The sequence below is a fragment of the Haliotis rubra genome, unplaced genomic scaffold, assembly GCF_003918875.1.
Source record: "Haliotis rubra isolate DU_JTF1 unplaced genomic scaffold, ASM391887v1 Scf98, whole genome shotgun sequence".
Lineage (NCBI taxonomy): Eukaryota > Metazoa > Mollusca > Gastropoda > Lepetellida > Haliotidae > Haliotis > Haliotis rubra.
The window spans coordinates 1,130,773-1,157,075 of record NW_025767723.1 but is presented as its reverse complement, the minus strand read 5'-3'; the positions used below and the strand labels follow the sequence as shown (position 1 = coordinate 1,157,075).

Below are 26,303 nucleotides of genomic sequence, written 5' to 3'. Positions count from 1 at the left end.
TTTGGGCGTAATTATTACGATTTTGACCATTAAATTACGCCATTACACTTAATCTGCGAAAATTACGCTTTTCTACTCGTTTTGCGAAAATCAATAAAGTGGATACAAATTCACAGGGAATTTGTTTCGTAACGCACTAGTGCAGGGCTTCAGAAATGGCCTTTTACCGATAGGAATCTCTTACTCTTAGCATCGCGCTCATTCCAATTAACTTGTAAGGAATTTAAGTATTTGTGTCGCCTGACCAAGCAAACTACCTGTCACATGCCCTATTCATCAAAACCCTCACATACATTCGTATTCTTAATATAAGATATTTACTACAATTCAATAACAGTTCCCATAATACATGGCCAATCAAGCCAGCGCCATTATGATGCACTCCACAGCAAGTGTACCCGTGACCTTTTCAGGAATAACATTACATGAATATACTTCGTACCCAGGTCATGTAATGTCATCTGGAAATCTTATCATCAAGTACAGCACCGTGTATAACTTTGACCCCGTGGCCTTTATGTTTTACAACTGGTTGTACTGGTTGCCAGCCCAGCTAGAATATCTCACTGACCTCCCGCTGGGTTCTGGCCTGAAAGGAGATCACTGGGATTACTCGCTAACCTTTGTGTCCCTCGGTGCGGCTGTACTCAAACCGTGGTAGCCTTTGTTAGCGCCCGACATACCCAAGAACGCATGTCCATTTGTCAGTGAAAGCTTGTAGTGCTGTTTTTAAGCGATAGACGTATTTCTTCCCCATTTATTTGGTTTTCATTTAAACTACAAATCCCCACCCGACCCTAGCCCCGGTCCACCATTTATCCTTCACCCGGCACGTTGTGGCTCTTACAGCCTTTCTCATTTAATGTAATAACGCTGTTTTGTCCAGATCTCCTTCCACCTCCATGTGTAAAATATGACAATTCATGATTAACGGTTGTGTCTATATAGGATGTACAGTGATATTGCAAAAACTCAGGTCCAGTTATTTGTTCGAGATCACAGGAGTGTTTTATCAATCCCGTAGCGTTCGTACTTTCTTTAGAAATCTTACGTGACAATCATGTATATATTTGATACATACAGTTCGGGTAATTTCGGTATATTTCAAACTCCAAGTCCATATTCAAACTGAGATGAGAAAATCGTTGAAAACTACCCCTGACCAATTCATCGTATGTGACATCTCATACGCCAGAGTCACTAGTAAGGGTATTATTTACTTGAAACAATACATTGAAAATACCTTAGCTTGCTACGGGTTCTGTAATAACTGATGTTGTCTTCGTGTAAAATTTGTGATACTCTGGAAGAGAGGTTTAGCTAATACGTGTGTCACAGGATGACGTAGCATGGAAGACAAATGGCTATAAAAATAATCTCCACTGACATGTAAACTATCAAGTACCATATAGAATCTGTCACTCTCAGCGGCTCGTGAACACAAATCTGATCGGGTCCCTCGTTGCAAGGAAAGGATTGTAAAATACTTCGATGTCCTCGTGTCCAGTCTCCAGAGATATCTCGAACTTCTGGATCAACTGAAACAACACAAGAAACCAGAAAATACATCAAGATAAGTCTGTACATGATAAATAAAACAACAACAACAAAAACCAAAAAATGCCAGTGTTGAAGTGACATTGTATTCGACAAAACCTTAAAAGCCATCCTGAGAGCGAGTGGAAGGGGTAGCAGCAATCAGGGAGAACCAAATCCCAGAGGATGTGTCTACAAAATTAGTTGGGAGCAGCTACATTGGAGAAACGTGTCGGCCCTTCAACATAAGACTAAAAGAACATAAAACTTCAGTTGGAAAATCTGATCTCAAATCTGCCCTCTCAGAACATATCGTTAACAATCCCAACCACTCTATCAATTGGCAACACACTGAAATCCTGGCTTCCAACATCAGCAATTGGCGGAAAAGAAAACTGTGTGAGTCAATCAACATAAGAAGATTAGTGCCTGAGATCAACAGAGATCAAGGGGTTCACCTCCCCAGCGCCTGGTCCATCACCCAGAAATCATAGACTCTCAAACTCAATCTGCTTTAACCACTCTGCTATGTGAACACACCCTTGCCCTTATTATAAAAACATACCCTGTCATTGTATTCTGCTCTTTGATCTCACTGCATTTTGTTACATACTTAATTATACCTCCTTTTTCCCTTGTATATACTCAATTTACATATCTGGCTTCCTGTACATCTATAATTATACTGTACTGTTCACTATCACCATTTTTCACGTGATAGAACTAGCCCAGAAACGTTGTGAAAAATAAACAAAGAAGTTGTTATCCATTAGATTTGTCTTGTATGATCGTCAAAGCCGGAGTTACAGAGTAGCTATATTCCAGCAATATCATGGGGCATACTGTAAAACATGGAGTGGAGTCTTGGAGTGGGGCCTTGGAGTGGAGTCTCGGAATGGAGTCTTAATGTAAATATTTAGGCCACAAAGGTTTTTTATTTGATCATAAGGGTAGCTAAACCAGTACATTCGTTTCAGCATTTTGTATACACGTATCAGTTAACCCTGTCAATTCCAGAAATGTCATTCTGTAACAGCACCATGTTAACTACCGGTCCTGTTCTGGGGCTTTGCTGCCATCAAGAATAAAATGTATATGGATGGATGGAAGGATGGATGGCATGTAAATTATTTTCAACCTATAAACAAAATATTAATAATGGCATTATTTATTTCCAAAAACGACATACATAACATTGTCACATGTAATTGAAAATTGTGTAGAGGAAGCCGTAGTAGGGATAAAGTGTATAAATTAGGTCTATGCTATAAAATACTAATCATCAGGAAATATAATAGTTATTATTACATGAATTATTTATTTCTTTACTTAACAAAGAAATTGATTACATAAGATACATAGCACTATATTAGTCAAGAACTGGATTTTTGTCAGTGATGGCAAAAGTAACTGTTCCAATGTCATAATTGATTGGGTTTTTTTGTCAAAAATAGCCATCTCTCTACATCCTTGAACTTATAAACAAAAACCAAAAATAAATGCAGCAGAATATCTTGCAAGCTGATTATTAGTGAGTTTCATCAGCTCTCTAGGGCTTCGAAAATATTGACAGATTAGAGGAAACACATCACTGAAACAATCTGCCCTCAGAATGGCAGAGAGCTAAACCAGTGCTACTGAGGATTGCCATGTAAACATTTTCACAATCTCGATTACGTTGTGTCTACAAATGAAAGAGTTTGAATTTGTGACGATTTATTAATAGGGTTAGAAAAAACTGACAAGCATTAACAAACATTTCTACGAGAGCTGTAAAAACGAAAGAATAATCTCTAAGATGCGTGAGATAAGATATTTGTTGCACAGCATTCCTTGAAGGGACAGTGGCATATCCTATAAACTACACATATAATATATAGTAATAATAATATATGTAGAAACTTTAGGTATTCTGGCATATATATACTCTCCCAAAAAAGAAACGCATCATGAAAATAGCAATTTCATGTAGCAATGAATTAAAACGTGATTCATTTTACAAAAGGTTTTGCTCTGTTTATGAGTCCTATGGTGTCTATGTTTTGAAACATCACAACAAAACGCACCATCTGTAAAATACCTGTATTTAACAGCAGGATTTTCAATTTCGTCGTGTAGTGTCACAGAATACACCATTCACATGCATTGCACGTGAAAGTTGGGGATCAGATAGTCTCAATGATGGGTATAAAAGGTTGATCGCTGTCTGCCGATTATTCACTGTATTTGGAATATTGTTGACGAAGGCAAAATGCCACGTCTAAGTGAAGCCAACCGTCATATCGCCATTGGTTTGCTTGAAGCTGGCCGTCTCAACGTGCAGTTGCCCGACGCATGAATGTTCACCAAAGCACCATTTCACGGCTCTGGGAGAGATATCGCCGGCAGAATGCGGTAGCAGATGCCCCTCGTAGTGGGCGACCTCGAGCGACCACTGCGGCGCAGGATCGCTACATCCGGGTACATCACCTGCGTCATCGAACAGCTACGGCGACCAGTACCGCTCGACAAATACCCGGATTGAGGAGGCTTTCTGCACAGACCGTCAGGAACAGGTGAGGCTGGTTTACGTGCCAGAAGACCTTATTTTGGCCCTTTGCTTCGACAACAACATCGTCGACATCGAGTTCAATGGTGCACCAACGTTCAGGCCTGGAACCTACCGAATTGGCGTAGAATCTGGTTAGGTGATGAATCACGATTTCTATTGGAACGACGATATGGAAGAATGCGGGTTTACAGACTTCGACGTGAACGTTTCGCCGACGCTTGCGTTCCCCAGGTGGACAGATTAGGCCGGGGAAGTGTTATGATGTGGGGAGCAATCACCTGCCGTAGGAGAAGTGATTTGGTGATGATCCAGGGCAACCTGACAGCTCAACGGTACTGTGACGAAATCCTACGCCCACATCTCCTTCCAATGATTGATCGCCAGAGGGAGTTGACTTCAGCGCCACCGCACGTCTCCATGTGACACTCAAACTGACTTTCCTCGAGTTGGTGCCAAAGACGGATAAGTCTGCATTCCCAGTGTGCAATTTCGCTATATTTCATTGACTCATAAAGCTTATAAGATGTTTCAAAATAAACATAAAAATACAGTTGAAATTCCTATATGTTTTTCCTTTTTGGGAGAGTATATTAATTTGTAGTACTTTTGAAACCGGTGATTCCAGAGGTATAAATGATAACTGGGAAGAGCCATTAATGGCATATTCTAAACAGTAAACCGTATTACAGAAGTGGCAAGTGCACATATACTCCACTCTCCTTACTCCAGACTCCACCCCAAGACTCGACTCCAAGACTCCACTCCATATTTAACAGTGTGCCATATCATGGTGGGGGACACGAGTCTCTGGAAACGAGTCTCACAAACTATAATCTTGCCTACTCATGTATACTATATACGGGGTCATGGAATCGACCCTGTGACGCATACAACCTTCCGCTGTCCCATCTCTCTCACCTTCGACTGGTATCAAGCAGCATACGTCTCGCCAATTAAGCAAACCATATTTTTTTATCTTGATAACCAAAGTTTACGTTTGAGCAGCGTTCGAAATTAACGTAGGTCCTTAGTCCCGAAGCCGACCAAAAAGCACTCTCGGACCCACAGGTTTTCTTTTCTGCAGGTCCTTATGGCCTGGGAATTACTTATATTGCAGCTAAAACATAGGGCCTACTCATTCTGATCAGGACCCACAGCGTTTTATGGTTGTGGGTCCTCGGGGCCTGCAGCTTATCAGAGTTACGGGTAAACACTGCCTTTGAGGCAATATAAAGTCGGGAAGTGATTCTCTTGGACTTCGTTGAGTGCATGTCAGTGTCCACGTTCTGTGGAGAGGTGGTAATGATGTCAACCAGGCGATTTTCAACCGACGTGGTATTGCTGAAATATGGCTGACGAATAAACCCCAAACAAGGAGCACGTTTTAAACAGTATGGGAATGGCACGAAGCTGAATTAAACCTCAAAACATATTAGACCAACTAATGAGAGAAATGTTTGAACTGTGAGCTGACGATTGTGGTGAATGTGTCCAGGGTAAGTATGATCGTGATGTAAATTCTAAAGATAACCGGACTCATGAAGATTCGAGTTTGAATTGGTCTTCAGCAGCCCTTGCTTATCGTAAGAGGCGACTAATGGGATCGGGCGGTCAGGCTCGCTGACTTGGTTGACACATGTCATCAAATCCCGATTGCGTAGATCGATGTTCATGCTGTTGTGACTGGATTGCCTGGTCCAGACTTGATTAGTTACAGACCGCTGTTATGAAGCTTGACTATTGCTGAGTACGTCGTTAAACAATAACAAACAAGCAAACTGTGGGTACACTAGGACGCTTAGTGATAAATGCATTCATTGTTTCATTACGTACCTTTGTAACAGCAAGGTATATTTCCTGCTCAGCGAATCTCTTTCCTAGGCACTGCCTTGGTCCAAATCCAAACGGAAGTAATGCTGCTGTGGGGATGGGAGTAGATCGCAACCCTTCCTCATCCCGCATCCAACGTTCTGGGCGGAATACCTCGGGGTCTGGGAAATACTTCTTGTTCTTCACAGTCCTCTGGTTCATCAGTACAACAGATGTCTGGACAGAAAAATTGTGTTTTTGAAAGCAGTCGTCAAACTCCAGGGCCTCGTTTCACAAAGCTATCGTAGCGCTATGACTGTCGTAAGTCTGTGTTACAGTATAGGAGGTACGACAGTCGTAGCGATACGATAGCTTCGTGAAACGGTCCCCTGGGGCGTAGCTAGCATTATATAAAAAGCTTGGGCTTACATATGATTGTTGCTAAAAAGGTTGGGCAAGCCCACAATACTATCGAAATATATAGCTTTGCAACCTATCGGACTTACAGGAAAAAATTGCTTGCTCCGCGCCTGAAATCGTTCAAAAGGAAAATAGAGAAACGAGGATATTCTGACTAAGACGCCATTGGCAGATGTGACTCCCGAAGGAGGTGTTGCTTTCTCTGAAGAACGACAACAATGGAACGGCATATGTCAAGGTTGCCTTGGCCAACCCATCCGAAGCAGGCCTCAAAGAATCTGACTGTGCATCTGCCGTAACACTGGCCGCGAAATGCAAATATCGTTTGTGATCTTTTCACGACCTAAAACGCCCTTATCTCATCGATTTAAACACATGAACCAATTAGGTATGATTACTTACACCTCGAAGATACGAGCATACCATTTCCATTTGTCAGTACTACATGGATCAGAAGATATGTCTTGATGGTTCAACCTTGGCACAGTATTTCATTAAGAAATTGTCAAGAAACATACAAATTAACACTTTCAATATGGCCGCGATGACGGCCATGTTCCACATGGGAACGAAATTCTGTGAATATTATATAAGAGTCTAATTGTATGGTTCATTTACCTTGCTAGGAAGTAGACAGCAAGTGGACACGCGTTATACACAGACTCATATGAGCTAAATAGGGATACCATTAGGTACCTACCCCAGCAGGTATCCGGTATCCTTGGAGAATTACGTCATTGGAAATGAAGCGCTGCGTTCCTGATGCCGTTGGATGCTGTATTCTGGAATAGTAACACATATATCATACTACTTCATACTGATAATGCATGCACATTCACAAAGAGTGATAACGTTGGGTTTTGGATATGAAAGAATGGTTGTTTACCGTAAAAAGGGACCAAATGCTGAAATTGGATTTTTGTCCCTTTGAAACACAGTCCAACCACTTGAGGTTTAATTTTTGGATCATCATGACTTTCGACTGTTTGAGGAAGAGTCGTCAAACGAGAAAAGACGAATTTTTCCCTTAGATACTGTAAAATATTGCCTATTTCAGTCCTTGTATAAGGAAGCATAACGCCAAAACGTACCCACTGTAACTTCACCTTGCATGAAATGCACGTGAAAACTGTTGGAAACGGGTATATAGGGCCCCTAGATTTATCATTTCACACCATACATTCACTACAACGCCGAGATTAACAGCAGAAGAGCGGGAGAGGGCAATTGGAATGCTGCAGACTGTGTTGACTGATCGGGAAGTGGCTGCTGCATTCGGGTGTCATCGCCTCACTATTCTAAGGCTGCGTCAGCGATTCCAGAATACTGGCACAACTAGAGACCGACCCATAAGCGGGAGGCCACCAGTTACAACCACTTCCCGATCAGTCGACCCAGTCTGTGTTGGCACCGGGTGTTCAGGATAAGTATGTGTTTTTCTTCCTAGTAACATCCGCCTAACAGGTAAGAATTTAGAACCCCAAACCTACTCCCGATGCGATGGCGTCCTGTAAACAAACTAGACAATTAAATAGCATCCAACAAGGAAATCACGTTGTTCATATTATTAATTACGACCGCTGTATAAATGTTCAGTGGTGCTTACAGGTAAAGATGATACAACCACTAATAAGATGTCACGTCTTTCCAAGATTAGCCTGGGTAGTGATATGTCATTGAAATACCTGTACATTAGGGTTTTGAGATGGGAATATTTTTTGTATATGAAGCCTCTTTTTAATTCTGTTTGATCTAATAGGTGAATATCCTTATTTTACTAATATGATCTCACTCTCTTGTTGAATTCACGACCCTTATCCTATTTCATTACTTTACCTTGTTGTTAATACTTCACTATGTCCTTTCACAAAACAGTCAGGGTCTTGTTTTCATACATGTTGTTGAATACATCGATTGCTATGAACAAGTACAACATCATCATTCTACGAGGGAGGTTGCAAGTATACGAGGGTCGGTCAAAAAGTACTCAGCCTAACTATATTCTCCATGTCCAATGTTTGAAAAGCTTCCATTTTAGTTTGTAAGAATCATTAGCAAATGGTATAAAAAAAACTCACATATGTGGGTAATGTGATTAACGGATATTAGTCATCACAACACATTGGGGTGTAATGTTTCTAGAAAAATGCAAAAATGAAAAACGATCCGTCATTTAGTACCTCTTGGATAATGGTATGCCCTCGGATAATGTCATATAAAATATGTTAGTATAGTATTTGATGATTTCCCGTCATAATCAACATTCAAAGATTTGGATTGCTTGATTTATGTTTAGACAGGGCTGTTTTTTTAAGGACACACCTATTTTAGTCATTCAAAAACATTGTGTCCAGATATTCAAGCTGGCCCTGTTTACAATATACTGAGAGTTGATACTTGTGTGACCATTCAGTATTTACTTTGAAATTTTAGCATCATGTGAGAAAAAGTGAAAACATTAGAATAAGTTATGTCCTTGAACTATAGAGTTACGACAGATCGTAATGTTACGAACGCTTAGTGGATCGGGATTCGTCGTCTGAAAGGGGGTGGGTAGTGTCTCCCAGACAAGCTGTTTCAGTAAAAATAAAAGGGGAATCTCTTTAACACGCGATTGTCCTTTCAAATTTCTTTTTTGTCTTTTTAATATCTAAGTTTGATTCTAGCGGACGTCTACCTATCTCAAACACACACACTGTTTCTTGCATATTTTGTAACCTGAAGTTTGTGGTGCATTTATTGCAGATTTTGCGCTTTTGGGGGGTACCAAGATAAAATTTCAAACAAAATGAGGATCGTAAGGCTGGAACGTAGCAAATCCAATTTGCTTAAGGTTGACAGATAATATGTAGAAAAATAAAACATAAAAATAGCTGCATTTGAATCATTTACTAGGTCAGGCTTACTACTTTTTGACTGCCCCTCGTGCGCCAAGTGCAGATATGTGCTGTGTACATCGTAGGCAAGCTCAATGCGGGGATTGTTTTCAATAGTTTTCCATCTGCGGACCAACCAAGGCAGCTTGTTCACGTAGCTGTTTATCTCACTATACAGTCTAACCTACTGACCCCGTTTTACTGCATACACTCACATTATGTACATTAACGTTTGTTGCTGTGAACGTAATGTTTGCCTTTGCATACAGCAAATGTAGTTGAATACCTGATTGAGCTGCTGCCGACCGAAATATCGCCATTGGTCGTGTTGAAGCCGGAGAAAGTTTTGGAACTGTTGCACGGCACCTAAATGTTCACAAAACAACGATATCCCGACTTTGGAGCCGCTACAACAACTTCAATTTGACCAACGATCGCCCGAGAAGTGGAAGGCCAAGAATCACGACCCCCCTTCAAGATCGGTACATCCGGGTCCATCACCTGCGTAATCGGCATGCCCTACCAACCGTGACTGCCACACAAATACCAGGTTTGAGGAGAGTGTCAGCTCAAACGATTAGGAACCGTCTGAAAGAAGCGGGTTTACGTGCCTGTAGACCAGTTGTTGGACCTGTACTACGCCCCTACATCGACGCCGACGACTCAGGTGGTGCAACAACGTAAGGATACGGACTTTACAAAACTGGAGGCGAATCTGGTTTTCTGATGAATCACGTTTTCTTTTGCAACGTCACGACGGAAGACAGCGTCTGTATAGGAGACGTCATAAACGTTTTGCGCCCATCTGCGTCCGACAGGTGGACAGATTTGGCGGAGAAAGCGTCATGGTTTGGGGAACCATCTCATACAACCAGAAATCAGACTTGGTGATCGTTCCAGGGAACCTGACAGTAACGTTACATCAACCACGTGTTAGAGCTTCACCTTCTCCCGATTATTGACCAACAGACACAGATTTTTCAACGGGACAACGCCCGGCCTCATACTGCACGTGCAACAATGAACTTTCTGCAGAATTCCAACGTCAATGTCTTGCCGCTGACCCTCTAAATCACCAGACCTCAACCCTATTGAACACCTGTGGGATACTCTGGATCGACGCGTACGTCAACGTCAGCCGCCGCCACAGACGCTGCAACAGCTCGCCGTTGCACTGCAGGAGGAGTGGAGAGCCATTCCCCAGGAAAGAATCCGGCGTCTTATCCGTTCTTGTCCAAGGAGATGCCGTGCAGTGATTGCAGCGCGTGGTGCTCATACGAGATACTGAGAAAGACGCCCCCCTGGTGACCAACTGGTGTCTGTGAGATGACTTTTGAAATGACAATTTTAAACATGCCCATCTGGGTTATTATTCTGCCAAATTTCAGACTTCTGTCTTAAATAATAAAAATGCCGTGTCGTCCTAAAACTTCAGATCAAAATCTCTAACATACAGGGGTTGCGTTTCTTTTTTGACAGAGTTTATTATTAATTACGACCGCTGTATAAATGTTCAGTGGTGCTTACAGGTAAAGATGATACAACCACTAATAAGATGTCACGTCTTTCCAAGATTAGCCTGGGTAGTGATATGTCATTGAAATACCTGTACATTAGGGTTTTGAGATGGGAATATTTTTTGTATATGAAGCCTCTTTTTAATTCTGTTTGATCTAATAGGTGAATATCCTTATTTTACTAATATGATCTCACTCTCTTGTTGAATTCACGACCCTTATCCTATTTCATTACTTTACCTTGTTGTTAATACTTCACTATGTCCTTTCACAAAACAGTCAGGGTCTTGTTTTCATACATGTTGTTGAATACATCGATTGCTATGAACAAGTACAACATCATCATTCTACGAGGGAGGTTGCAAGTATACGAGGGTCGGTCAAAAAGTACTCAGCCTAACTATATTCTCCATGTCCAATGTTTGAAAAGCTTCCATTTTAGTTTGTAAGAATCATTAGCAAATGGTATAAAAAAACTCACATATGTGGGTAATGTGATTAACGGGATATTAGTCATCACAACACATTGGGGTGTAATGTTTCTAGAAAAAATGCAAAAAATGAAAAACGATCCGTCATTTAGTACCTCTTGGATAATGGTATGCCCTCGGATAATGTCATATAAAATATGTTAGTATAGTATTTGATGATTTCCCGTCATAATCAACATTCAAAGATTTGGATTGCTTGATTTATGTTTAGACAGGGCTGTTTTTTAGGACACACCTATTTTAGTCATTCAAAAACATTGTGTCCAGATATTCAAGCTGGCCCTGTTTACAATATACTGAGAGTTGATACTTGTGTGACCATTCAGTATTTACTTTGAAATTTTAGCATCATGTGAGAAAAAGTGAAAACATTAGAATAAGTTATGTCCTTGAACTATAGAGTTACGACAGATCGTAATGTTACGAACGCTTAGTGGATCGGGATTCGTCGTCTGAAAGGGGGTGGGTAGTGTCTCCCAGACAAGCTGTTTCAGTAAAAATAAAAGGGGAATCTCTTTAACAAGCGATTGTCCTTTCAAATTTCTTTTTTGTCTTTTTAATATCTAAGTTTGATTCTAGCGGACGTCTACCTATCTCAAACACACACACTGTTTCTTGCATATTTTGTTACCTGAAGTTTGTGGTGCATTTATTGCAGATTTTGCGCTTTTGGGGGGTACCAAGATAAAATTTCAAACAAAATGAGGATCGTAAGGCTGGAACGTAGCAAATCCAATTTGCTTAAGGTTGACAGATAATATGTAGAAAAATAAAACATAAAAATAGCTGCATTTGAATCATTTACTAGGTCAGGCTTACTACTTTTTGACTGCCCCTCGTACGCCAAGTGCAGATATGTGCTGTGTACATCGTAGGCAAGCTCAATGCGGGGATTGTTTTCAATAGTTTTCCATCTGCGGACCAACCAAGGCAGCTTGTTCACGTAGCTGTTTATCTCACTATACAGTCTAACCTACTGACCCCGTTTTACTGCATACACTCACATTATGTACATTAACGTTTGTTGCTGTGAACGTAATGTTTGCCTTTGCATACAGCAAATGTAGTTTAATACCCGCATTGAGCTAGCCTACTATATACACAGGACATAGTTTTGCCTTGTCGAAGATCTGTTAAACGATGTACGCTGTGATTTTCAAAAAGGAAGTTTCCCGTAATTTCACAACGTGCAAATTGAAAGTTTGACCCCTTTTTTCAGTGTGATATCTCTGTGATACCGAACATTCCGAAAATTCCAACGTTTGAAAATGAACAAAGTTTTTGTAAACTTTTTAAATCACTAAAATAAAGTAATGTTGAATGTGACGCTATGAACACTTTATTTACAAAACTGAAGAGAAACAGGACCACGGCATGTTGACAAGAAATCTTATTCGGTCGAACGAGGGACCACATTGTGTAGAATTGCAAGCCTGACACTGAGAAGTATGGACATAGGTTTGAAGCTTACTAAAATGGGAGGTTTATACACTACATCCCGATATCAAATTTTCAAGATTAGACTCATAGTGACGAAAAACAATTATGTACCAAAGCCTATTCGTCTCCCCTCGCCGCCATCCTTGACGATTTGTATGCCGTTTCGGGATGCTATGACTGGCGTGTTGGGATGCTATGAATGCCGTTTTGTACGCTAGGCGACCGTTCTCGCGCGCTCTTGTAGCTGATACGCGAGTTTTGTTTCCATTTCAAACGATTTGTGTTCCATTACAGATGTATTGTTTCGGTTTAAGAGGATATTGTTGCAGTTTTGGTGGTTTTTGTTCTGTTTTGGTGTATATGAGATCAGTTTTGATGATTTGTTCACCGTTTGTATGGCCTCTTAGGTCTTACTACATTGTCAAGGCCTGATAACTACAGTGATATATTTCAATGCGTGTTACATTTAACTCTGGCCTCTTAGGTCTTACTACATTGATAAGGGTGGTATATTTCAATGCGTGTTACATTTAACTCTGGCCTCTTAGGTCTTACTACATTGGTAAGGGTGGTATATTTCAATTCGTGTTACATTTACATTAGGTACAAGGGTGGTATATTTCAATGCGTGTTACATTTAACTCTGGCCTCTTAGGTCTTACTACATTACATTTAACTCTGGCCTCTTAGGTAAGGGTGGTATATTTCAATGCGTGTTACATTTAACTCTGGCCTCTTAGGTCTTACTACATTGGTAAGGGTGGTATATTTCAATGCGTGTTACATTTAACTCTGGCCTCTTAGGTCTTACTACATTGGTAAGGGTGGTATATTTCAATGCGTGTTACATTTAACTCTGGCCTCTTAGGGTCTTACGACATTGGTAAGGAGTGGTATATTTCAATGCGTGTTACATTTAACTCTGGCCTCTTAGGTCTTACTACATTGGTAAGGGTGGTATATTTCAATGCGTGTTACATTTAACTCTGGCCTCTTAGGTCTTACTACATTGGTAAGGGTGATATATTTCAATGCGTGTTACATTTAACTCTGGCCTCTTAGGTCTTACGACATTGGTAAGAGTGATATATTTCAATGCGTGTTATACTAGTATTTAACTCTGGCCTCTTAGATCTTACGACATTGGTAAGGGTGGTATATTTCAATACATGTTACTTCAGTGTTGTCACAACCCCTAGTGTACATTAAACAACCCTGTGCGCTCAAAGCAACCCACTTGTGGTCACATGAATACGTGCAAACACCTGTAGTCCGTCAACTTAACTTTTGGCACCCTGTTTTTCACAATTTACATAAAACTCCTGAATAATTTAAAACGCTTCTCTGTTCATATGGTACTTGTATACTGTGACCTAACAAGATATCGATTTTAGTCATTCTAAAACGATTATGAAAGATTTTGCCTTTAAACCTGTCATATAATAATTGTAAAACTGTGGAGAGTTTTACGAGGGGTTAACGCACGTGATGGAAAAGCCAACAACATTGTAAAATGTGTGTCAGCGTGATATGTACATGCACGGGTATTTACATTAGCACGTTCAAGTGATGTCAAAGATCGTCAACACACAGGTTGTGGTAAAAACGATGTTGTACAAAGATGACCGGTAAATCATCAAAAGAGTTTACAACTTTTTCAAGCGCAAGACAAAGCGGAAAAACCCTCTTTTTTCAATTGAGTATTTCTCCAAAAGACACTTAATGCCACCAAGATCTGCAAAAGAACATAGCAAAGAGTTACCTCCCATGACACTATTTCAGAGACTGACGATGACATGGCAGTTAAATCGGGGACCGTCTTAAAACATGCAAAGAAAAGATAGCTTGATGAATTAGATAGAAGGGTTGTGAGGGACGTCATGCGTCGGTTAAATCGATCCAGTGAGACAATATCGTCAAGCACACTGAAGAAAACATTGTTCAAAAGAAGACCATGACATCAATGTATCAAAGCATACCATATGCAAGCTGTTGCTCAAATTTGGATCTTGATACAAGAGATTGAGAAACCAGTATTTAAAGACTTCAATAAATCTACTTGTTTAAAATGGATTTGTGATGATTTGTGTCAGACCATGTTGTTTGCTGTTCCATCGTATCATTTTACTCCCTTGTATAACTACTTCTATTTTTCATATTTTTATAAGATGGCTTCTTAAGAAGAAGCTTTAATAATTGACATAAAATTATGAAATTTAAGCCTTAGATAGGTCATAAGATATAAAGAGCATATGCCTAAAAACATTTTGAAGGCATTATTGGTTAAAAGGTAAAATGTGAAAAACAAGGTGCCAAAGGTTCAGTTGACGGACTATAGTGTTGTACAGGGTACAGCAACGTGCAGTAAACTTGGACAAAGTACTGTGACAATGTGTCCCAGTCCACCCAGCTGTGAATGGGTACCTCGTAAGGATGGGAAGCCACACTAACTCGGGGCGCCTAGTGGCAGCTAGTATGTCTCACAGTCCCTGAACCACATTAATTTCCCTACTTCCCTCTCTGCAGTGCTAAAGCCGTAAATAAAGCAAGTCTAGATTTCCTCAGGTTCTGAATCTCTGGTCTCCCTAAGGCTCCTTTTCAATATAAATGGGTTTGTTTGTTACTATCAAAATGATATATATTCAGAGACTAAGCCTTAGTCTAAGTGGCAGCAAGAGTTGTATGATCCCCAGGGAGTTAAGATTCACAATACAACATGCCGTTGAGATTGTCATCCAGTGATCGAGGGAAAAACAAAGCGCCTTTGAGCAGCTGAGCTGGATATCGGCGCTATACAAATGTCTGTTTGTCTGTCTGTCTGTATTTATTTAACGCAGACCTCTCAGGCCTTACTCGAACCTCTCACCTGAACGTTTCTTTAAGGGAGGCCAGAAGATAGGGCATATTTGCCAACGATTCCATGGTCATTGGTCCGGACGGCCCCATGACTTCCATAACTTCTTCGTACAGTTTTTGTTGCTTGTCAGGGTTCCGAGCCAAAGTGTACAGCATTATCTGAAGGTTCCTCGCAGTCTAAAAAGAAATCAAAACCCAATGACAATAACAAAGAACGCTACGTATCAGTTGCTGGTTCTAGAACAGCTTCGGTTTTTGTGAAACGTCAAAGTAATATCCCTTAAGAGGTGACTAACGTCATCGGGTGGTCAGGCTCGCTCACAGGTCAGCGTATCCTGTAGGTCATGGACAACGTATTGCGTAGATCGATGCTCATGTTGTTGATCACTGGATTGTCTGGTCCAGATTCGATTATTTACAGACCGCCGTCATATAGCTGGGATATTGCTTGTGCGGCGTTAAAAGACAAACAAACAGACATATCCCTGCTATGGGACAGCGATCTCTACGTAAACGCGTTGGGAACAGATAATCCAGTGATTGATGTTGTGAGCGTCGATCTATGCAATATGGATACGAGACATGCATCATTCAGTTAGCGTTCAAGACCATCCGATCCCGTTAGCAAGTGTCACTGAAGAACAAAACCACCATCTTTGCAGGTAGGATACTTATCATATGCTTACAATCAAAGCATTTGGGGTCGAATCCACCATCCCCACCCCCTTCCCCACGGGGCAAATTCGAGAATCCCTTTCAGTAACTGATGGAATAATTCTGACAGGAGCGCTAAGCCTAGTCTGTCATACAGACCTTGAAGCAGCTTTCTTGGAAAATGAGGCGAAAATGAAGAAAGTCTGAGGGCTTCGTTTCATTATATTTTTTTTTGTTTCACTATGAGCCTTTTTTCTGTAAAATATGTTCATTTCAGAGACTAGTTGTTCGTCTACGCTGGGCCCTGCCGCTCATTAAACGACTTAGAAATAACTACAAATAGTTCTAGATGGTTACCATAGCAACCACTGTGTACATACCGAATCTGTGCCAGCAGCAAACAGATCCAAAGCAATGGAGCCCATCTGACCCACTGTCATCTTGTCAGTCGTCATCAAGGACAACATGAAGTTATTTTCTTCAGGGTTTAGAGTTCCTTCTGCTTGTCTTTTCTTTATGTCAGTCATTGTGGCTTCATAATAGTCCTGGGTTATACTGAAGAAACAAGACGCACAGTCGTCACACAATAACATCTAACGGAAAATAACCGGGAATAAAACGATTGATTTATTTGTAGGTGCAGTGTAGCCGTGTTTTACTCGATGGAACTACATCATTGCCAAATTATAAACTTACTTGCATATTGTGAACGTTTTTAGAGTTGCGACAGGTCGTAACGTTACGAACACTTTGTGTATCTGCTCCCTGGATACATACTTAAGTATCGGCTCGCTAGTTAATGCATAAAAAAGCGATTGACGAATCGACAAACGGTTTCGTACATGCAAACTGCCGTACATATCGGTTGATCATGCACTTTACAGAGTAAGACGCACATACTACAATGTCTTGATTATCGACCAGGGCCTAGATTTTCTGAGCTCTCTTAGCACCAAGATAGTCGTAAGTTAATGTTAATGTATGGCACTTACGACTATCTTAGGGCTAAGAGAGCTTCGAAAATCTAGGCCAAGGTTTTCTGGACGGGGCGCCGCCGTTTTGCTTGGAGCAAATGCAGGTGATATAACAGTTGGAATTTGGTCAGTAGGAGGCACATGGAACCCACGTAACTAGCAGAAACTTGTGGACCTGGGCGAAGGTTCAGCTACGTATGGCAAGTGTGGAAACAACAATAACTGGATGCTATATATTTAACGAACAGAAACACATATTTTACCCTTCGGTGTTGACCCTATGCAGACATGTACTGGCCACTGAGATCACTTTACGCTTACATAATACTGAGTGCGGTGGGATAGGAAAGTAGTTAACTCGCACCACAAGCCTTAGACCCATTATTAAAAGCGACATAGAATGTTATACATTCATAATGTAAAGTCTACGAACCAATAGCGTGCAAGCTGGTCAAGATTGGTGAAGTCCTACTTAAGGTACTGCATTCCGGTTTCAAGGAATTAACATCCACGTTCTGTTTTCGACATGCGCGATAGACAGAGATAACCAGCTAGACTGCACAAAGTCATAGGCACTGGCTTCTCGGCTATTACGTCAACTGAGAACAATGCAACTGCGTTAAAAGTCCTACCGTGTTGCCTTATTCATTGTTTTTATTGGTTGTAACCAGTTATAGAAGGGCTTCTTGCCTTGGGACGTGGTTTGTCAACGGAAGTACCAAAATATCGTAACTCGTTGCGTTGTCTTGTGATCTTCCCAGCTAACAATTCCACGTTGTCACAACGTTATCACAACGTTAAGCTTTCTTTGTTACAACGTTATTCTGTGGACTATTATTATTATTATTGTAGGATATTTATATAGCGCATATATCCACGCAACTAGTGCATCCTCTAGGCGCTGGCATTTTTTACCTTGTCACAACGTTGTGTCCTGCGGAAATTAAATCCCCCGAAATATCCTACCAATTCGAGCAAGTGCGTCGTTGTTAGGAACTTACTTACTTCACCATGCGACTGGCCACTTCGTTGTATTTTCTTGTCATCTTCAAGGGAAAGTTCTTCAGGATAAATGGCGGTATACCTAAAGAAGTATTGAGTATCCGAAACAACGTCTGTATGTCGTCGAGCGCCTGGACTTTCTCAGGGTACTTGTCAACATCAGGACTCAGGTATCCAAGTCGTTTATTGAAGGCAACGACAGTTATACCTGAAAAAAGATGAACCAGTAACACGAGGGTAGCCTCTTGGCAGTGGATTGCTTGAAACAAGATAATGTGACGGTGGTTTCTCTGGCAATGGATTATATGACAGTTGATAATTGTGGCATAACAATCCAAATGTTAACAAGAAAGTGAATATTTGTATTAACGGCGCCATGAATACAGTCATTTCAGTTATATCTGGACAGGTGGGTAGAGGTTAGCTGAAATCAAGGCACGGATGAGATAATCCATTGTCATTGGGTTGGTACTGTTTACCGATTGCCACAAATACATTCAAATTATTTTGTTGCCAGAAACACTTACTTTCGCAAGCGTACTTGAAAAATAGGTCGAGTATGTTGTCTTGCTTGAACTCGCCGTTTTGTATTAGTGAAACCAATTCATCGGCGACCTCGTTCTGAGCCGGCAGATAGTACTGTGCAGATTGCTTACGCATCATTCGGGAATTAACGGGACTTCTTAGTTGCTGCCATTCAATACCATCCCTGTGAATAGTTTTAAAGAGTACATCATTAGAGAACAGTCACGTCGAAGTAGAGGAATAAGATGAACAGATTTAATGGCGCTTTCAAAAGTATGTCAGCCCTTTGACAGCATGTCTGCATGATATGGGAGGGATGTAACAGTTACTGGTCACTGCCTTCATGGAATGGAGCAACTTCGAATGATCGCCATAGAGCCTTAATGTTCAAAGAGGTGGGATGAACACCTGGATGAATACAGTCATATAACTGAACATGGTAAACAAACAATCTATATAGGAAACAAAACAACAACAGACGCAGAGTAAGGTCAAGTCCCCCGAAGGAAAAATGTACTCTGAGACCAAACACTATACTTGTGGTAAATGCTTTTGAAAATATGTTTAGATATAACGTGTTGTGGTAATTAGGTAAAAGGTAAGAGTACAATGTACTTTGACAATAATTCTTCATTTGAGTAAAATGCAATCATTTGTACCACGTTAACAAGCACTTTTCAGGGAGAGTCTTTGACGGAAAAAGCCATGAGCACCTAACAGATGACTGAACTGGGGATTGGGTGGCCAGGTATCGTGACGTCGTCATACCCCAACGACGTGTGATGTTGACTGACGAGAGTGGTTTGTCTGGCGAACAGTACATATGTTTGTGCCTCAGTGAAATAGCCTGAATATTGCTGCCAAGGGCGAAAATCATCCATCTATCCATCCACCCATTATGACTTACAGGTGGGCTACACCCTTCTGGAAACCGGTTTTCTCGCAAAACATCTTGTGAATCGGGAAATCGTTGCGTTTTGGATATTTGCCCTCATTCTTCATGATAATTTCAATATCAGCCACATCCTCCGCTAACACCACCCAGTCTCCAAGATTGACTCGAACCAAGGGTCCGTACTTGTCAACCATCTCATTAAACAACTTGAAAACTGTTTCCTGAGTGTGGTTGGCTGTGGAATTAAGAGGATATAGAAGCCATAACAGGTATAGTGATTGTAAGTGTGTGTGCGTGTGCGAGTGTGTGTGTGTGCATGTGGAGCGTTAGCAGCCTTAAAACGTCAACATTGACGGATGTAATTGTGTGCAGTAATTTCAATGCAGATGTAAGGCTCACAAGCGGCACGATTTGCCATAACTGTATCTATAACTGTAATAGATATCCAATGTCCATTTTGTAATTTATCTCAAGAAGACGAGTACCATGTATTACTTATATGCCCGAAATATTTAGAAATAAGAGAACAATATTTGCCTTCTTTGACAGGCATATTAGAAGTTGTATAGATGAAGGAAAACCAAGTTCTATGGATAGTCAACTTCTTTTTGCAATGAGTGCGACGTTTCGGTGTAGAACTAACACCGTTATCAAGCAAGTGATGATAACTTGCTTGATAACGGTGTTAGTACCAACATCGAACGTCGTACTCATTGCAATAAAGAAGTTGACTATCCATAGAACTTGGTTTTCCTTCAATATTTGCCTGATTTGTTCTACAACCAACCATCAAGACATAAATTCTGTATGCTACTTCGCACAGAAAATATTGACTTGTTGTTTAAGGTAGCCCTTGTGTTGTACCACATACTTATGTTGAGAGAAAAAATGTAAATTGTGAATGGGTGTTTATGGATTTATTGATGTTCCTATAACTCGCGTATTTACAGGTTGCGCATAAATCCACCGTTATAATTTTACACATGTACTATTGGCCTCGGGGCCACTTATACAAATAAATAATCTGTCTGTCTGTACTTGTATGCAGTAGTCTAAGACGCAGGAATTAGCAATGTAGAGCCCTATGGTCGTGGGTTCGAATCCCGGTTTGCTTACTTGATAATGTTTCTCGATTTGTGGGTTTTCGTGGGTTTAATTAATCTGGAATACGTTCCAGGGCCGCGTTACTTAGACTTTCCGTCTGTATCAAGACAATGGAAGAGAAGTAAATTGTCGTTTAGAGCGGAGTTACACCAAACCCACTTACTCACACCCACTCGTCAGGATACAGACGAGATCTGGGTTAAAACTGGTCTTCAGCAACCCGTGCTTGTCGAAAGAGCCGACTAACGGGATCGGGTTGCCAGGCTCTCTGACTTGGTTGACAAATGTCAACGTATCCTTATTGCGTAGATCAATGCTAAAGCTATTGATCACTGGATTGTCTGGTCGAGACTCGATTATTTACGGACCGCCGCCATAAAGCTGGAATATTGCTGAGTGCGGCGTTAAAACAACAAACCAACAAAAGAAGCTGTAGACGTGGGTTCGGTCTCCCAGACTCCCACATGTGTCAAATACGTGATTCATATTGCTGCCATTATAAGCATATGTTTGCTTGTTTGTTTGTTCTGTATGTGTTTTTGTGTGTTGCATTTTCTCATCATCAATCAATTTGTGTGTCTAGTACATATACATATAATTACGATGTCAATCAATAGTACGATTTTGCTTATTGTGTAGTTCTTGTAATGGAACTTCTAAAACGTAAGTATTACTCAATGTTGCATGAATTCAGAGTAATGGGACTTACTAAACGGTTTGAAGTGTAACATGGGTCCAATCAACGGCAAATTGTATACACCCTTCGGTCCGGGTACCTCACCAAACGGTTTAGCCTCTTGAAAGTCGGCATCGCTCCAAGCTACAGCCCGCAATGTGCGTTGTGGGACGGTGGGATTCAGCACCTGTCGCTTGAGAAGACCGATCACAGACAGCCTGGGAAGCTTCATTGTGGTTCAAAAAGTTACACAACCTGAAAGTAAATGGCATAAAATGGTTACAACACCTCGAAGAATCTGAAGAGGATCAAAAGCAAGCCAGCTTATCAGGTACCGACTCCCACCTTTATATCAGCCGAAACACTCACATGGGGAGGATGTGGTCAGCTGGTCTACTCTTAATCAGGTAAAAATACGATTTAATATTTACGGATGTTAGTATTCGAAAGTCGAAATTTCATTTGGAACCGACGGTCCCAACAAGAGGTTTCATGCGAAGTTAATTATGTGGGTGTCGGGAGGAGTAACCCACTCACTCATACAAGCAATTGCGTCTTCTAACGGAATATCGCACCCTATTTCAGGTTACCAGACGGTCTGAAGACGGATGACCAGTTTGCCGGATATTTCAATATGTAGGAGAGTCTTTCACCTTAATTCGTGTTTCGGGGAGCATCTGTATCAGTAATCTGCGTTATTAACATATTAATCCTAATGATGCATACATTCATGCCAAACGGTTGGCGTATACATGGACGTGGATACAAGCATAGGCGCCCGACTCTGATATATGTATATGTATGATCTATATATATAAGATATAAGAAAGGTGGGTCAGTAAATCGAAACAAAATGGCGGCCCGGCTCGGCTCGGCTGGGTTTCGGTCTGACAAACGCTTCCATCGCTTTGACCGTTGAATAAACTGCACAATTTATACTCAGTTGACCTCTGTAAAGTACCTTGCGTATCACAAACCTGATGATTTTATTCCCATTTAAAGCTTTCAATAATTTTGCCGTCCATTCTCGGACGAAGTAAGGACATATGCCCGGAAGTAAACAAATCGCAGGCTACAGACCCGCACCCAATAGTAGAGCGAGTCTCGGATACGATAGCTTCTTCTATTATTCCCACCTCTTTTAACGTGCAACTATATTATCCAATCAGAGACTCGCTCTACCATTCGGTGCGGGTCTGTAGCCTGAGATTTGTTTACTTCCGGGCATATGTCCTGACTTCGTGCGAGTATTGAAAGCTTTAAATGGGAATAAAATCATCAGGTTTGTGATACGCAAGGTACTTTCCAGAGGTCAACTGAGTATAAATTGTGCAGTTTATTCAACGGTCAAAGCGATGGAAGCGTTTGTCAGACCGAAACCCAGCCGAACCGAGCCGGGCCGCCATTTTGTTTCGATTTACTGACACACCTTTCTTATATCTTATATATATAGATCATACATGTACATATATCAGAGTCGGGCGCCTATGGATACAAGGTTCATAATGGGAAAACTGGGATTCGAATCAGCAGGACTGAGCGAGTTTAATTTTACACCGCACTCAGCAATATTTCAGCTATATGGCGGCGGTCTGTAAATAATCGAGTCTGGACCAGACAATACAGTGATTAACATCGTGAGCGTCTTTCTTCGCAATTAGGATACGATGACGTGTGTCAACCAAATCAGCGAGCCTGACCACCCGACCCCGTTAGTCGCCTCTTGCGACAAGCATGGGATGTTGAAGATCAGTTCTAACTCGGATCTTCATGGTACCAATCAGCAGGAGCCCACCTGCTGGTTCTACTACACTAAATAACAATTAGTTGCGCCCTGGGCGAGTATCGTATGTTAACTTCAGTTCTGATGGACGCATGTGACAGCTGTGATTGGATGATATTGTGCCAGATATATATGTATTTTGAATGTACATCCATCCAGTAATTAAAACTGACCACCTTTTTAAATATCTAGTGCTGCCTATCACGATGACTTATTATGCTGAATGTGTGCACAGACATTTTCAAGTAGGTCACATTTGGTGCGGAACTGGGGTTGATGTGTTCAACATCCTGTGCTCGTAAAAAAGGGAGGCTAGGTTAGCTGAAATTTGTGTTTTTATTGTAGTTTAAAGGCAGACTGTACCCATGTGTACATGGAATGGCTGCTGACAGCCTGGGTGATTGTGTTATTAAACTATAACGTTGCTCTAGAAGTCTATGGTAATCGCATGTGTGTTTGTGTAACCTGTTAAAGGAAGCAACTATTTTCAACAGTTGATTTGTAAACATGATTTAGTTCCGTGTAGTAAATGTTCCGGTTCGGAATAAATGCCGTGAAATTGAGAATGGATGACACGAATAAAAATTCCGCGCATACGGCAAATATTCCATCGAACAGGAACAAATACCGTAGGCCTAACCTATTCCAGTCATTATTGAATGCAAAATGGACTCATCCAACTTGTCAACATCCGGGATGTCTACTAACTGTAACTTGGTTACATGTTGACTGTAACCTGGCTACTAACTGTAACTTGGTTACATGTTGACTGTAACTTGGCTACTGACTGTAACTTGGTTACTGTCGACTGTAACTTGGTTACTGACTGTAACTTGGTTACATGTCGACTGTAACTTGGTTACATGTCGACTGTAACCTGGCTACTGACTGTAACTTGGTTACATGTCGACTGCAACCTGGCTACTGACTAACTGTAACTTGGTTACATGTTGACTGTAATCTGGCTACTGACTAACTGTAACTAGGTTACATGTTCACTAACCTGGCTACTGACTGACTGTAACTTGGTTTCATAGTGACTGTAGCCTGGCTACCGACAAACTGTAACTTGGTTACATGTTGACTGTAACCTGGCTACGACTGACTGTTAATTGGTTACATGTTGACTGTAACCTGGCTACTGACTAACTTGGTTACATGTTGACTGTAACCTGGCTACTGACTAACTGTAACTTGGTTACATGTTGACTGTAACCTGGCTACTGGCTAACTCTAACTTGGTTACATATTGAATGTAACCTGGCTACTGACCAACTGTAACTTGGTCACATAATGACTGTAACCTGGCTACTGACTGACTGTAACTTGGTTACATGTTGACTGTAACCTGGCTACTGACTGTAACCTGATTAATGAAGGTAACTTGGTTACATAATAACTGAACTCTTTTTAACACAAGATTCATTTAGAATCATCAGTTCGCATTCTGGGGAATCTACAATATATTTTCATAAAGAAAAATTAAGTAACTTTCACACATGATAATTGCTTCTTGATAGCCACATGATTTGTTCCATATGGAACAAATACCGTAGGAAAGATCACCCCAACAAACAAAACCCTCTTTTAGACACTTTATGATGTGTGTGGAAGTTCCTCTTTACCCGGAATAAATTCTGTGTGTGCGGAACGAAATAATTGTTCCGCATGCACTATTACAGGAACAAATGTTGGAATGAAAAGTTCCGCCGGAACTTTTACTATGGGGGAACCAAATCTTTTTTACAGATTGTACAAAGGATAAGCAGCAGTTGCTTCCCTTAGCAGGTATGCGAATCAAGAGGCGTCTACCCGCTAAGGGAAGCAACTGTTTTTCTTTGCACAGTCAATTGTTAAACGCCCCATATAAACAAGTCGCAAATACACCAATGTTGCATGGAGCAGTCAAATTGCTGGTATTACAGCTATAAATATATACAGTTGAACGCCATTTTTCAGTTCAAAAGCCATTATAGACATGAGGCAATGGTATTTAGTGTGATCAGTCACATGAACGACCCTGGCAGCCTATACCGGGATAAACAAGGCTGGCGTGACCTGCACAACCTGCCTGTTCACTGAGGTGGAACTGACACACAGAAACACACACATTTGAGAAATTAACAGGAGAGAACACAATATATCCACCGATCACTGTTCAGTACAATGTCAGTTCTTAGACTGATTATCTGCGGTAACAACTTCGGCCCCAGCCACCAATCAAGAATTAGGCCAGCAATGGATAAAACAAACACACCTACCTCGCTAAACTGGCAGAACGTGTTACTGGTATAATCTGAAAACATCTAAATTAGGTCGATCCTTGGAAAATTCGTCACCACCAACGATGGAATGATCAAACGCAGTTTGCTGTGATTCTTTTCCCCTGGCTACGGCCCCCAGACGAGTGAAATCAACACTGCGTCAATGCCCTAATTTGCTGGGACTGCCGTGTGCAGAGAGTCACTGTAAGTAGCAAGCAGGCTATTATTAATGATCGCTGATAGTGGCGCTGCGCTTTGGATCAGTATTAGTCTGTCTCACAGTCCCTGAACCATATTATTTTCCTCAATGCCTAGCCCTCTCTGCAGTGCTAAAGCCCTAAATAAAGCAAGTCTAGATTTCCTCAGGTTCAGGGTCTGTTAACATCTGCAAGAAAACTAACTCACTTTGGGGGTCGGATTACAAAGTAAACATATCTAACTACCATGGCTGGCCGGATCAACATCCTCACCAGTTGTCTGGAATCTTGCCTCACATGTTAATCTGTCAACTCTTAATTAACATGGTGGTGACGCAAGCTATAGTGGAGGCCTTGTGCACAGTTTTTGGTATTTAATTAAGAGACAAATCAAGCAAAATCTCAGGGAAACTTTCCTCCTGAATGATAAAAAGTATTATTTCCATGACTGACTTGGGTGCACATATGGCAGGTCAACTGTGAACTCAACTGGTTGACTTTTTCGCATACTTGTGTCACTACACCCAGAGACCATATATGTTTGTGTACCACTCTTGAATAGAAATACCCAGAACATCCTCAAGCATAGAACAGACGCTGGTCTTTTCACTTCCATTGAATAGTTTTCTGAATCTCTGGTCTCACTGGGGCTCCTTTTGGGTTTATTTGCTACTATCAAAATTATATGTATTCAGGGACTAAAAGCTGAGGGGGTCGTTGTCGGCACAGGTAC

The 26,303-nt window shown here is 41.1% G+C and overlaps 1 protein-coding gene across 2 annotated transcripts; it reads right to left on the bottom strand.

Annotated features, from left to right (window-relative positions):
* Positions 1 to 876: 876 nt before the first annotated feature.
* LOC124265448 (probable cytochrome P450 12a5, mitochondrial) lies at positions 877 to 25,551 on the bottom strand. Of its 2 annotated transcripts, none has more exons than XM_046700237.1 (10): positions 25,371 to 25,551; positions 21,360 to 21,581; positions 19,559 to 19,781; positions 18,654 to 18,835; positions 18,130 to 18,334; positions 16,531 to 16,705; positions 15,507 to 15,673; positions 7,017 to 7,098; positions 5,921 to 6,133; positions 877 to 1,538 (listed from the first exon to the last, which is right to left on the bottom strand). In XM_046700237.1, exons 2-10 carry the CDS (start codon positions 21,556 to 21,558, stop codon positions 1,425 to 1,427), a joined length of 1,560 nt encoding a protein of 519 aa, XP_046556193.1. In that variant the 5' UTR covers positions 21,559 to 21,581; positions 25,371 to 25,551; the 3' UTR covers positions 877 to 1,424. The 2 variants fall into 2 exon arrangements, with proteins under 2 accessions (XP_046556193.1, XP_046556194.1); XM_046700238.1 differs by lacking the exon at positions 25,371 to 25,551 and adding an exon at positions 21,917 to 21,989.
* Between the last annotated feature and the right edge of the window lie 752 nt (positions 25,552 to 26,303).